The sequence below is a fragment of the Podarcis erhardii genome, assembly GCF_964252035.2.
Source record: "Podarcis erhardii genome assembly, chromosome: 11".
NCBI classification, from domain to species: Eukaryota; Metazoa; Chordata; class Lepidosauria; order Squamata; family Lacertidae; genus Podarcis; species Podarcis erhardii.
Window position 1 is genome coordinate 50,510,015 of NC_138501.1, and position 14,309 is coordinate 50,524,323.

General features: G+C 47.2%; 1 protein-coding gene and 2 long non-coding RNA genes across 3 annotated transcripts in view; 1 reads left to right on the forward strand and 2 right to left on the reverse strand.

Annotated features, from left to right (window-relative positions):
- LOC309352913 overlaps positions 1-14,309 on the forward strand; it is a 911,067-nt gene that overhangs the window by 815,061 nt on the left and 81,697 nt on the right. The window lies entirely within an intron of this gene.
- LOC309352895 overlaps positions 1-14,309 on the reverse strand; it is a 553,927-nt gene that overhangs the window by 508,617 nt on the left and 31,001 nt on the right. The window lies entirely within an intron of this gene.
- The window catches only part of PIK3C3 (phosphatidylinositol 3-kinase catalytic subunit type 3), a 115,246-nt gene that overhangs the window by 96,846 nt on the left and 4,091 nt on the right, over positions 1-14,309 (reverse strand). Inside the window, exons 3-4 of the mRNA XM_081881750.1 lie at positions 11,072-11,215; positions 7,393-7,522 (exon numbers count right to left, since the gene is read on the reverse strand). Of these exons, the coding sequence (XP_081737876.1) occupies positions 7,393-7,522; positions 11,072-11,215 (274 nt within the window). The remainder of the gene's footprint in view (positions 1-7,392; positions 7,523-11,071; positions 11,216-14,309) is intronic.

Sequence of the window (14,309 nt, forward strand, 5' to 3'; positions counted from 1 at the left end):
GGAGGCTCGAAGCAAACACAAATCCATACAGGTCAAGAAACCATGCATGCCACTTCTGGTGTGAGTTTTTAGTCCGTATTATTATAAAAGGCAACAAACCCAATGGCAGGGGAACAACGACAAGGGAGGTACCACTTTGTTTAACTTTCCTATCTTTTTTTTGGGGGGGGGGAGGTCACAACTGACCCACCAAAGCGTAAACCAAAACTGCACTGCTGCCACCTGTGCCACACGCATTGAGTTGACACATTGGGTTGACCGTTCTCCGTGGTTTCAGGCACCACTCCCATGTCGTGAAAATTAGATTCGGGCCAATCAGACCTCAGCTAAACGGAATTTGGGAAGGTGGAGTATTGGACATCGAAGGCAGACGGGGTCTGAATGACCCCAATGTGGGGAATATTGTCCTTTAACACAACAATCGCTATTTCACGTCGATACCGTAGTTGGGATGTTGGGAGTGCTGTATTTATCATCCTAATGCTTTGCTGCATTTTACTTAGCATCCCCTAGTCCAGTGTTTCCCAACCTTGGGCCTCCAGCTGTTTTTGAACTACAATTCCCATAATCCCTGACCACTGCTCTTGCTAGCTAGGGATGATGGGAGTTGTAGTCCAAAAACAGCTGGAGGCCCAAGGTTGGAAAACACTGCCCTAGTCATCTGAGTTAAAGGAGAAGATGCGTAAATAATGGGGTGTGAGAGACCCTACAGAAATTAGGGCAATTGCAGACCAACGGCATCCCTCTGTAGCATTAAACCTTTCTGACCACAATTACCCATGCAATATATCTTTTTCTTTTCATACATACATAGAAAATTGGAATCACTGTCCATTGCACTATGCTTTAGACCAGAGGTTTCCAACCTTTTTGGGTCCATGGCTCCCTTGATATTCTTTTTGTGGCACCTCTGTGGGGTTGAGGAGCCTAGTTATGCCCCCCCTTGCCTGCAGAGCTGGTAGCCTCTCACCTTTTCCCAACACCCTCCCTTGTGGAGTGTTCCTCCTCTCCCCTCTCCTTGGGAGTCCTCTGGGAAGCACCACCCCTGGTCTCTGAGCTGCTCCCCCTGCCCCAAAGAGAGGTGCCCCCCCCACTGTCCCACAGGAGCCTAGGAAGCACCCCCTGGCCAGCCCCAGAGGCACCATTCACCTGGGGAGCTTGTAGCCAGGGCTGCTGCAAGAAACATCTGTGAAAGCCTTTGGGAGGCAGAGACACAAGAGGGTATCAGAGGAGGGAGGGAAGGAAAGAGGGACAGAGGCCAGTGTTGCCCATGGTATCCCTGACCATTATTCAAGGCACCCCAGGGTGCCACGGCACACTGCTTTAGACAACGCCACATCGTGTCAGTTCTGTGACAACGAAGACCATGGCATTTTCATGTGGAAACACCAATCTATGGAACTCCTTGCCCGTGGATAAGAACCAGTGAAGGCGGTGGATGTCTTGTGTGAGTGTCTGGAGGCGGTTGGAGGATGGATGGCGGCTAACAGATTGAGATTGAATCCTGACAAGACAGAAGTACTGTTTTGTGGGGACAGGAGGCAGGCAGGTGTGGGGGACTCCCTGGTCCTGAATGGGGTAGCTGTGCCCCTGAAGGACCCAGTGCGCAGCCTGGGAGTCATTTTGGACTCATATCTGTCCATGGAGGCACAGGTCAATTCTGTGTCCAGAGCACCTGTCTACCAGCTCCACCTGGTACACAGGCTGAGACCCTACCTGCCCACAGACTGTCTCACCAGAGTGGTGCATATTCTAGTTATCTCTCGCTTGGACTACTGCAATGCGCTCTACGTGGGGCTACCTTTGAAGGTGACCCAGAAACTACAACTGATCCAGAATGCGGCAGATAGACTGGTGACTGGGACTGGCTGCCGGAACCACATAAAACCGGTCCTGAGAGATCTGCATTGGCTCCCAGTACGTTTCTGAGCACAATTCAAAGTGTTGGTGCTGACTTTTAAAGCCCTAAATGGTCTCGGTCCTGCATACCTGAAGAAACATCTTCACCCCCATCGTTCAGCCCGAACACTGAGGTCCAGCGCCGAGGGCCTTCTGGCGGTTCCCTCACTGCGAGAAGTGAGGTTACAGGGAACCAGACAGAGGGCCTTCTTGGTAGTGGCGCCCACCCTGTGGAATGCCCTCCCATCAGATGTCAAGGAAATAAGCAGCTATCTTATTTTTAAAAGACATCTGAAGGCAGCCCTGTTTAGAGATGTTTTTAATATTTAATTTTGTATTGTTTTTAACACTTGATTGGGAGCCACCCAGAGTGGCTGGGGAAACTCAGCCAGATGGGCGGGGTATAATATATTATTATTATTATTATTATTATTATTATTATTATTATTATTATTATTATTTCATGCATTTCAGGTGCTTTTGAAGGATGCAAACTCTCCCCTGCACACAGCTGTATGCTTTTATGAAAAACAGCCTAAACACTTTCCACAGCAATTCACACTGTTCTTATCATTTACATTAGGTTCCTTACGACTCAACCGTATATAAATTGGCAAATAAATACATTTTGGAAGGAAAACGAAACGCCCTGTGGTTAAATCCAGGCCTGTCTGAACCGTAACAGCAATTCATAAAGTTCATTTAGAAGCATAGGCGGGTTAATACGCACTAAAGCAGCTTCCGAGCAGTGTTTTGTAGGATAATATATGCAGAACAGAGAAAGCTTTCCAGTGATTAAGACATTAGTCACCCAGAAGTTGCAACATGCATTTTTTTCTCCAAAGACAGGCGCCAGCAAACCGTGGCTTCTTGGTGTTGCTACTTACTTCCTCCAAATGTTCCTTGCCAGAGGCCTACATTAAAGAGACCCATTCATTAGTTGTGAGCTGTGAAGGGGCAGCCATCTCTAGACCATTAACCGGAATCTAATATTCTGCTTTCTCAGAAATTTTGCATCACAGCCTAATTGGCAAAAGGGAATTCCGTCTTGGCATAAATCTTAATGCAGAATTAACAGAGCTCAACCAGATATGAAGGGAGTCGAAAGTGTGAGAAAATTGGATGCTGTTGTACATTCACAAAAATCCATTTAAAAAATTACCGTATTTTCTCGTGTATAAGACTAGGGTGTTTTTTTTATTAAAAAATAATGTTTAAAATTGGGGGTTGTCTTATACACGGTTATATCCTCCCCCTATTTTCTTAATTTGGAGACCCCCAAAATAGGAAGTGTCTTATACACAGGGGTGTCTTATACATGGAAAAATGTGGTATATAGTCATGGCTTCCCCAAAGAATTATGGGAAGTGTAGTTTGTTAAGGGTGCTGAGAGTTATTAGAAAACCCCCATTCCTGTCCTACAGCTGCAATTCCCAGAGTGGTTTAACAATCAATCTTTCTTCTCCAGGAACTCTGATTGCTAAACTGCTCTGGAAACTGTTTATCTGTGTGGGGAACAGAGATGAGTGTCCAAACATGTCTCACCACCCAAACTACAGCCCCCAGAATTCTTTGGAGAAAGCCACATCTATTCAATATGGTATTCATAGTGTTTTAATACTGCAGAACCTTGAGGAAACAAAATGCTTTTCCTGTGCAGCCTAAGCAGGAGCAGTGAACGATGTCCTAGTCAACTGTTTTTGCTCGTCTTCACTTACTCCAACCCACTGCCCTGCTCACAGCTGTGAAGAATATCCCTCCCTTATGAATGGTCCATGTCACCATTAAGAAAAAGAGGTAGGGAAAGGCCAATATATATGTGGAATAACTTTTCTTATTGAAGGTCTCAGAATTCTTAACCTTGCTCAAGGTTGTCTTCTGAACTAGCCAGATGTTTAACTGAGAATCAACCACAGTCTGTCCATCATTTGAAGAATAAGTCTTTAGAGCTGTCTGTCTTGCCCCTAAGTGGCAACTAAACATTCCATTTTGGCAACTGCAACCTTGGTCTAAGGAGCCATTTCGTGCCTAGCTTATATATCTGAGTTTCTAACACTGAATAGAATCATAGTATCATAGAAAATAGATGATGATGATGAGGTCCCAACCAAAGAGGTCCCAACTTAAGTTGACAGAATATGCACAGCTTTCAGACTTAGCATACAGAACAAGAAGAACATATGCTTAGAGAAGATTGGAAAAGGTTTATTGAATGTATGGGAAATAACTGTGAACAGCTGAAAATGCTGGCAGCATTAAGATAAATCCAGCAGTGTAAATTTTTCGCTCTATAAGACGCACCAGACCACAAGACACACCTAGTTTTTGGAGGAGGAAAACAAGGAAAAAAATATTCTGAATCTCAGAAGCCAGAACAGCAAGAGGGATCGCTGTGCAGTGAAAGCAGAAATCCCTCTTGCTGTTCTGGCTTCTGGGATAGCTGAGCAGCCTGCATTCACTCCATAAGACGCACACACATTTCCCCTTACCTTTTAGGAGGGAAAAAGTGAGTCTTATAGAGCAAAAAATACAGTAAGTTATGATAGATGCAATAATGGAATGCTGAATGGCATAGTTTCTGCAAAATATGCAGGGATTTATGATATGCAAAATGAACCATGGAAAGAGAAGAAGGGAAGTCACTGATATTTTAAGGATGTAAAAATGAGTACTTTAAATTATAAAACAGAAAATGTAATTAAAAAATTGTATCAGATGATGATGATGATGATGATCATAAATGGATGGCATTGTTGCTGTGGCCTATGTTAAACCACTTGCCCATCTAGCTCAGTTCAGAAACAAACCCTGTCTGAGTTTGGTACCATGTAAGAGTAACTAGACTGCTGTCTCCCTCTCCTGTTCATAAACCAACTGGCACAGCTGCACATAGACTGCACATTCTCTTAAAAAGGGACTGTGGCAACATCTTAAGGAGAATCCCAAAATCACACTTGCTTCTGTGACTAGGAGTCCTCCAGGAAGCAAAGTCCTTGTCACCAGTTCTGGTCCAGTTGCTTATTCTTTTAAAAAGTCTGAATGTCAACACCGAAGGTCACATACGTCTCCTTTTGACAACATCGTTCCCTCTAGCTGCCCAGATGGCCTTTCATTGCAAAATGGTTCACTTTCAAAGCAAAAAAAACTTCTACTCTGCTTTAGGGAATGGACCTTCCTCCACAGGAATGCACCAGCTGCTGAAACTATAAATCTTATACCCTGCTAAGAATGTCGCCCAAGGCAGACATAAAGTGCAGTGGTGCTCAGTTTGGTGCTCCAAAGGCACCCATCACCTAACAGGAATGGGGAATCTGAGGCCCTCCAGAGGACCGATGGCCAGGATAATGGGAGTCGTAGCTTGCCAAAATCTGGATTAAGAATCACATAGCTTTGCATTTGTGTTGCGTGATTTATGCTGGCATGGAAAGGAGAGCGAAGGATCTCCACAAGTCAAATCAGTTTGTAAGAGTCCTGATTCGCCCTACTCCTGTACAAGACATTGTCCAAATGCTTTGAAGTCCACCTCTGAAAGACAAAGGGACTAGCCACTTACCTTTTTTTAAATCGACTTTTGCTAGACACCCTAACCAGCTTAAAATACTTTTACTAGATTTTACAGTTCCTCCAATACTAACTGAGGTCCAGCTCCGAGGGCTTTCTGGCGGTTCCCTCACTGCGAGAGGCCAAGTTACAGGGAACCAGGCAGAGGGCCTTCTCGGTAGTGGCGCCCGCCCTGTGGAACACCCTCCCATCAGATGTCAAAGCGATAAACAACTACCTGACATTCAGAAGACATCTGAAGGCAGCCCTGTTCAGGGAAGTTTTTAATATGTGACATTTTAGTGTATTTTTCATCTTTGTTGGAAGCCGCCCAGAGTGGCTGGGGAAACCCAGCCAGATGGGCGGGGTACAAATGGTAAATAATTATTATTATTATTATTATTATTATTATTATTATTATTATTATTAACTTGTTATATTTGTTATACAGTTCCTCCAATACTATCTGCCAGTACAGAGTAGTAACAGGGATTGGCTGGCTGATGCCGCAAACATTTTCTCTCGAGTTCAACCTCGGCAATGTCGCAGTGACCTACCGACTAGAAATGTGTGGATTACAATGCTTTCTTTCTTTCTTTTTTGTATTAGAATCCCAAGGTAAACTAGCTTTATAAGAGGTATGTGCAACTTTAATGCAAGTTAGTTTATTGCCATGGTAAATCTCCAAAAGATCAAACTGACATATTTATAGCCCCGTTCCAGATATTCACTTCAATTTGCACAAAGCCATGGAGAGTTGCCTTGAAACCATGAAATCTGACATCCATATTTTGTAAAAAGGAAAAAGGAAGGGGGGAAAAAAGATTTAACAAGGTCTATTGAACTTGATGCCAAAAGTGAACGATATCAAACTGTCACAAAAGCAGGAATCGACACCTCCCAGAGTGCAAGATCTAGGACCTCAGACCCAACGTGCAGAGTGGAAGGTGTTACTACAACTCAGAACTTCCTTTCCAGACTGGAAGGTGAATAAGGAGAATTCTCACAGCTCAAAGTTTCTTATCTAGGGTAGAAAGTGAGTGGCTAGAGAGTTGCTACAGCTCAGAGCTTCCTGTCCAGGGTAAAACGTAAGAGACAAGGGAATTGCTACAGCTCAGAACTTCCTTTCCAGACTGGAAGGGGAATAAGGAGAGTTCCTACAGCTCAAAGTTTCTTATCTAGTGGCTTGAGAGTTACTACAGCTCAGAGTTTCATGTCCAGGGTAGAATGTAAGAGACAAGGGAGCTCGTAACTTCTGATTCGGGATGGAAGGTGAAAAATGAGAGTTACTTCAGTTCAAAGCTTCTTATCTAGGGTGGACTAGTGTTACTACAGCTCAGAGCTTTCTGACCAACAAACACACACACTCTCCAGCCAGAGCTACAATACAACATATGGTCTGGGTGGTTGCTAACCCCAGATCTCTCCTGTGTAACATTAAATGAGGGAGGGAGGCATTAAACACTTCACATGGAAGCTAGCCTACCCCAACCTCACCTGCTTTTATTAAAATTGAAAAAGAAACTGTTTTTAAAGGAAAGAAGGGGAGCGTAAAATAAATACAGCAACTGAAACATGATAGGAAAGATGTAGCGCTGTATCACATTATAATGGGACTTAATGATAATCAATGTACGTATTTAACCAGAATGACAAAGAGACTCTCCAGGAAAGTTTGAGACAATTGCTGGTAATTGAAAGATGAAAGTATTAAGACACCAATCAAGGACAAAAAAATCCTATCATCTTGCTCATTAAGGGCATGAATTTGTTTTTCTTAGATATTCCATTAGAAACAAGGACCATTTTTGTCTGTGCCGTCCTTCCCCCAATCGGGTGTACAGGGTGCATCACACTAAAATTATACTTTCACACACGGGGGGAGTGCACTGCAGAATGGGAGGACACTGAGGACTAGCGCCACAAAACCAAAAGCCAAGAACTTCCCCTCACCTTGGCAAGTCGACTCATTTGATCCTCCGAAAGAGTGCTGCTGGTCCTCCCAGGGGTCTTGGTGGGCTCCGAACCGTCTGCCTCCACGTTGGGCCAGACCTTCAGATCGTGCATTCCCTGGCGGAACATCCTGTGAGAAAAGTGCAGATTTAGGACAACGCCCACACGAGCACGCGGGTGGCGCTGTGGGTAAAATCTCAGCACCTAGGGCTTGCCGATCGCATGATCGGCGGTTCGAATCCCTGCGGCGGGGTGAGCTCCTGTCTTTCGGTCCCAGCTCCTGCCCACCTAGCAGTTCGAAAGCACCCTTAAGTGCAAATAGATAAATAGGTACCGCTTTATAGCGGGAAGGTAAATGGCGTTTCCGTGTGCTGCGCTGGTGCCAGCTCGTCAGAGCAGCTTCGTCACACTGGCCACGTGACCCGGAAGTGTCTCCGGACAGCGCTGGCCCCCGGCCTAAGTGAGATGGGCGCACAACCCTAGAGTCGGACACGACTGGCCCGTACGGGCAGGGGTACCTTTACCATTACCACACGAGCACAGGCAGTGAGCACAGGGACGCGGGTGGCGCTGTGGGTTAAACCACAGAGCCTAGGACTTGCCGATCAGAAAGTCGGCGGTTTGAATCCCCGTGATGGGGTGAGCTCCCGTTGCTCGGTCCCAGCTCCTGCTAACCCAGCAGTTTGAAAGCACATCGAAGTGCAAGTAGATAAATAGGTACCACTCCGGCGGGAAGGTAAACGGCATTTCCGTGCGCTGCTCTGGTTTGCCAGAAGCGGCTTAGTCATGCTGGCCACATGACCCAGAAGCTGTACGCCGGCTCCCTCGGCAAATAAAGCAAGATGAACGCCGCAACCCCAGAGTCGTCCACAACTGGACCTTATGGTCAGGGGTCCCTTTACCTTACCACACGAGCACAGACAGAACACCCACATGCAGAAAGATCACCGAAGGATTGGTAAGGCAGCAGTAGCTCATCACATGCGTTATTTCCTCACTATTCATCATATTTACATTCAACCTTTCATACAAGGAGCTGAAGCACGGTTCTCCGCGCTCCTAATTCAAAGCCCACAACAACCGTGTGAAGTAGGCTAGGCTGAGAGGCAGTGACTGGCCCTACTGCCTCTTACAGATTGTGCCAATTACCTAAAAGACCTATGCCCCGCAAAGGACCTTAAGGTCCACAAATGACAACCTTTCGGAGGTCCCAGGTCGCAAGGTGGTTAGATTGGTCACAACTAGGGCCAGGGCCTTTTCAGTACAGGCCCCGACTTGGTGGAACGCTCTGTCACAAGAGACTAGGGCCCTGCAGGACTTGACATCTTTCCGCAGGGCCTGTAAGACAGAGCTGTTCCGCCTGGCCTTTGGTTTGGACTCAGTCTGACCCTTATGTTTCCCTCCCCTTATGGTCTTGATTTATCAGCTATTTTAAAATGAGGCTGCATTTTAAATTGCATTTTAACCTGTATTTTAAATTGTTTCCCCCCTCTCCCCCCCCCATTATGTTTTTACTGTGATTTTATTGGTGTTAGCCGCCCTGAGCCTGGCTCTGGCCGGGGAGGGCGGGATATAAATAATTTATTATTATTATTAGTACTACTACTACTACTACTACCTTTCCAACGAAGAGCTTTTATGCTCGCAAGACTAAATGCTTTCCCCTCCGCAGTGACCACAGGTAAAGGTAAAAGTAAAGGGACCCCGGACCATTAGGTCCAGTCGTGGCGGCGCTCATCTCGCTTTATTGGCCGTGGGAGCCGGCTTACAGCTTCTGGGTCATGTGGCTAGCATGACTAAGCCACTTTCTGGCGAACCAGAGCAGCGCACGGAAACGCTGTTTACCTTCCCGCCGGAGCGGTACCTATTTATCTACTTGCACTTTGACATGCTTTCGAATTGCTAGGTTGGCAGGAGCTGGGACCGAGCAACGGGAGTAACGGGATTCGAACCGCCGACCTTCTGATCGGCAAGCCCTAGGCTCTGTGATTTAACCCACAGCACCACCCAAATTCCGTATCAAGCCCACCTGTCTGCCTCCAATCAGGGAGTACCAGATTCACTGGACCATATTCTTTTTGGACTGCCCTTTGCACAGCAGACTCCGCAAACAGATGCTGAGCAAGATATTGGACCTGCGACCCACGGCTCTGAGAGAAAGCCAAATGAGGTTCCTCCTAGCAGATAGGAACAAGGCCGTTACTGCCCCAGTGGCTTCCTTTTTAAACTCCATCTTACCCAGAAGGGTTCTTAATGAATCATCCCTCTAGGGAATGGACAGGGTGAAGCAGAACAATCGAGTACCTTGTGATCCTCGACAGCCTCACTCCTGTCCCTTTTAAATTTATCCTAGTGTTTGGAAATGTTTTAACTCATAATGCCAATAAAGGTAACCTAGAAGAAGGTACAGGGTTATAAAGACTAGGACTAGCCGCCTGAGAAACAGTTTCTATCCAAATGCGATTTTGGTTTTAAACACAGTGTAAGGAATCTCTATGGGAGTACAGTGGTGCCCCGCAAGACGAATGCCTCGCAAGACGAAAAACCCGCTAGACGAAAGGGTTTTCCGTTTTTCGAGGCGCTTCGCAAGACGAATTTCCCTATGGGCTTGCTTTGCAAGACGAAAACGTCTTGCGAGTCTTGCGAGTTTTTTCCCTCCCCCCCCTTTTTCTAAGCCGCTAAGCCGCTAATAGCCGCTAAACCGCTAATAGCCGCTAAGCGCGCTAATCCGCTAAGCCGCTAATAGGGATGCTTCGCAAGACGAAAAAACCGCTAGACGAAGAGACTCGCGGAACGGATTATTTTTGTCTTGCGAGGCACCACTGTATATTGTATTTAAAATGGGGTATCAGGGTTTTTCGGGGGCTAACCAGGTTGGGATAGCAGGCTTGTTGGTTTCTGAATGTCTTATGTAGATTTTTCAATTTCGTTGTTCTGTATGGGACAATGACAATAAAGATTATTGAATCGTATTTGTATTTGTATTTGACTGGCCCAAGGTCACCCAGCGAGCTTCATAGAGAATGCGGCAGCTAGACTGGTGACTGGGAGTGGCCACCGAGACCATATAACACCTGAAAGACCTATATTGGCTCCCACAATTCAAAGTGTTGGTGCTGACCTTTAAAGCCCTAAACGGCCTCGGCCCAGTATACCTGAAGGAGCATCTCCACCCCCATTGTTCAGCCCGGACACTTAGGTCCAGCGCTGAGGGCCTTCTGGCGGTTCTCTCACTGCAAGAAGCCAAGTTACAGGGAACCAGGCAGAGGGCCTTCTCGGTAGTGGCACCCGCCCTGTGGAACGCCCTCCCATCAGATATCAAGGAAATAAACAACTACAGTCGTACCTTGGAAGTTGAACTTCCGTTCGACTTCCAAAATGTTCAAAAACCAAAGCACAGCTTCTGATTGGCTGCAGGAAGCTCCTGCAGCTAATCAGAAGCTGTGTTGGACATTCAGCTTCTGAAAATTGTTTGAATACCGGAACACTCACTTCTGGGTTTCAATCGTTCAGGAGCCAATTTGTTCAGGAGCCAAGGCATTTGAGATCCAAGGTACAACTGTATCTGACTTTTAGAAGACATCTGAAGGCAGCCCTGTTTAGGGAAGTTTTTAATGTTTGATGTGTTTCAGTGTTTAAATCTGCAAGGCACAGAACACATGAAAGCCGAGCCACATACCCATACTTTCCGAAGAGCGAGACAGTCGTTCCCCCGACAGGGATGGCTTTGCCAGGTCCGTACACATCCCAAATTGTCAAGGCCACTTGGGCATTGCGCGGCAAGTCTGGATACTTGACCGGCAGTTTTAACCACTCGTTCCAGCTGAGGAGAAGATTGTGGGTATTAGTTTGGGCTTATAAAACCATACTATTGTGGAGCTGGTCCATCTAGTCCAACCCCATGCAATGAAGGAATCACAGCCGAACCATCCATGGCAGATTAAAGCCATCCAAACTCAGTTTAGAGACCTCCAATGTGGGAAAGCCAACCACATTTCATCATTGCCGGATTTATGTATAAGCTAAATAAGCTTATGGCTCCACTCTCTTGCCCCCCCCCCCAAAAAAAAAATTAAAGGAGAAAAAACCCTGGATGTACATTTCCAAAATATAAGATAAAAAACAAATAAAATAAAACCTACATACAGCAACAGTGTTTTGTGTTGTGTAGGCTCCTGTCATGAGGCCTGCTAGCCTGCTCCCTAAAATATCACTGCTTTGCTCATTTCCATATATAGGGTGCCTGCATTCTGTATGGACTGGTTGCATAGCAACATGTCCAAATGGCTTTAGATACCTATAAGGTCCACAAATTACCATATAGCATATTGCAACAGTGACAATTTGTTGTTGACAAAGGACAGCTGGACATATAAAGGGCCCCATTTCCTTCAGTAGCTTAGGGCCTTATCAAACCTAAATCCAGCCCTGTTCAAGGTGGTCTGTTGTTGTTGTTTATTTTTAAATCAATAAAAGCAACCAGTGCTATAACCCTATAGTATTGTTTCTCCCATAATAGCCCCCTTGGCTGATTCAAAAGCGCTTTTTCAGTTCATAGATTTTTTTAGGCTCCCAAAAATACCCTTCGAGAGTAGACTTTGCTCTTGTGGCATGAATACACCAGATAAAATATATCATTTTTTATTTTTTGAATGCCCTGTCTTTGACATTCTTCAGAGAGAGACCTACTGGCAACTCCCTTGAAGCTCAAAGTACCTACTTGCAAAGAATCTGTAATCCAGTATCTGCTGAGGGATGATATTCCTAAAACTACTGAAATTGTTTCAGGATATTTAGCCGAGATTTTTAGAGTCAAATCTAAAGCTACTTAGTTTTACTTAATGGTGGTTACTGAGTCTTTTGCATGTTTTATGTGTTTAATATGTCTGGATTACTAATTACAGGTAGGTATCCATGTTGGTCTGCCATAGTTGAAACAAAACAAAACAAATAAAATTAAAAAATTCCTTCCAGTAGCACCTTAGAGACCAACTAAGTTAGTTACTGGGGACGCGGGTGGTGCTGTGGGTTAAACCACAAAGCCTAGGACTTGCCGATCAGAAGGTCGGCGGTTCGAATCCCTGCGACGGGGTGAGCTCCTGTTGCTCGATCCCTGATCCTGCCAACCTAGCAGTTCAAAAGCACGTCAAAGTGCAAGTAGATAAATAGGTACCGCTCCGGCGGGAAGGTAAACGGCATTTCCGTGAGCTGCTCTGGTTCGCCAGAAGCGGCTTAGTCACGCTGGCCACATGACCCGGAAGCTGTACGCCGGCTCCCTCGGCCAATAAAGCAAGATGAGCTCTGCAACTCCAGAGTTAGCCACGACTGGACCTCATGGTCAGGGGTCCCTTTACCTTTACCTTTTAAGTTACCGTATTTTTCGCCCTATAGGACGCACTTTTTCCCCTCCAAAAATGAAGGGGAAATGTGTATGCGTCCTATGGGGCGAATGCAGGCTTTCGCTGAAGCCTGGAGAGCGAAAGTGGTCAGTGCGCACCGACCCCTCTTGCTCTCCAGGCTTCAGAAAGCTATCCGCAAGCCTTGCAAGCCTGGCGGGAGGTCCCGCGGGCTCGCAAGGCTTGCGGGCAGCAGCCTGCAGCCCACAAGCTCAGGGGACAGCGGGGAGGCGCAGCGCCGCCACCCCGCTATTCCCCAACCTGGTCTGGAGGCTGGCGGGGGGGGGGGGGAGAAGCAAGCTTGCTTCTCCCCCCAACCAGCCCCACAAGCTCGGGGGATAGCGGGGAGGCAGAGCGCCGCCACCCCGCTATTCCCCGACCTGATCTGGGGGCTGGCGGGGGGGGGGGGAGAAGCAAGCTTGCTTCTCCCCATCGCCAGCCCCACAAGCTCGGGGGATAGCGGGGAGGCAGAGCGCCGCCACCCCGCTATTCCCGGACCTGATCTGGAGGCTGGCTGGGGGGAGAAGCAAGCTTGCTTCTCCCCATCGCCAGCCCCACAAGCTCGGGGGATAGAGGGGAGGCGGAGCGCCGCCACCCCGCTATTCCCGGACCTGATCTGGAGGCTGGCTGGGGGGAGAAGCAAGCTTGCTTCTCCCCATCGCCAGCCCCACAAGCTCGGGGGATAGAGGGGAGGCGGAGCGCCGCCACCCCGCTATTCCCGGACCTGATCTGGAGGCTGGCTGGGGGGAGAAGCAAACTTGCTTCTCCCCCCCCCCCACCAGCCCCACCAGCTCGGGGGATAGCAGGGAGGCGGAGCGCTGCCACCCCGCTATTCCTGGACCTGGTCTGGAGGCTGGCGGGGGGGGGGGGGAGAAGCAAGCTTGCTTCTCCCCATCACCAGCCCCACCAGCTTGGGGGACAGCAGGGCAAGCCGCTGCCCCACGTAGGCTAGAGAAGCTGTCCCTGAAGGCAGAAGAGGGAGACGGAGCGCTCCGTCTCCCTCTTCTAGCTTGGGGATGGCTGCGCAAACCTGGGCGGGAAAAAACATTTTTTCCTTGATTTCCCCCCCCCCCAAAAAAAACTAGGTGCGTCCTATGGGCCGGTGCGTCCTATAGGGCGAAAAATACGGTAGTTATTGGTATGAGCTTTCGTGCGCATACTTAGTTGGTCTCTAAGGTGCTACTGGAAGGATTATTTTATTTTATTTTTTATATTTTGTTCACATTACTTTTCTCTTTCTCGCCTATGATCTTATTGTCTAAATTATGCCAATAACGGCTGAATGAACGGGGGGGGGGGGTGTGCATCTGTTCCACTGTCAAACAGCTCTTACAGTCAGCGGGTCAGCAACTTGGATTAAAAGAAGATTAGACTAATTCAGAGGAGAGGGCTATCATCACTGGCTACTAGCAACGATGGCTATGCTTCTGTCTCAATGGTCAAACGCCAATTCCTGAAAACCAAAGGAGAGAAGAAGGCTCCTCTGCTCAAATCTTGCTTTTGGGTTTCTTACAGACATCT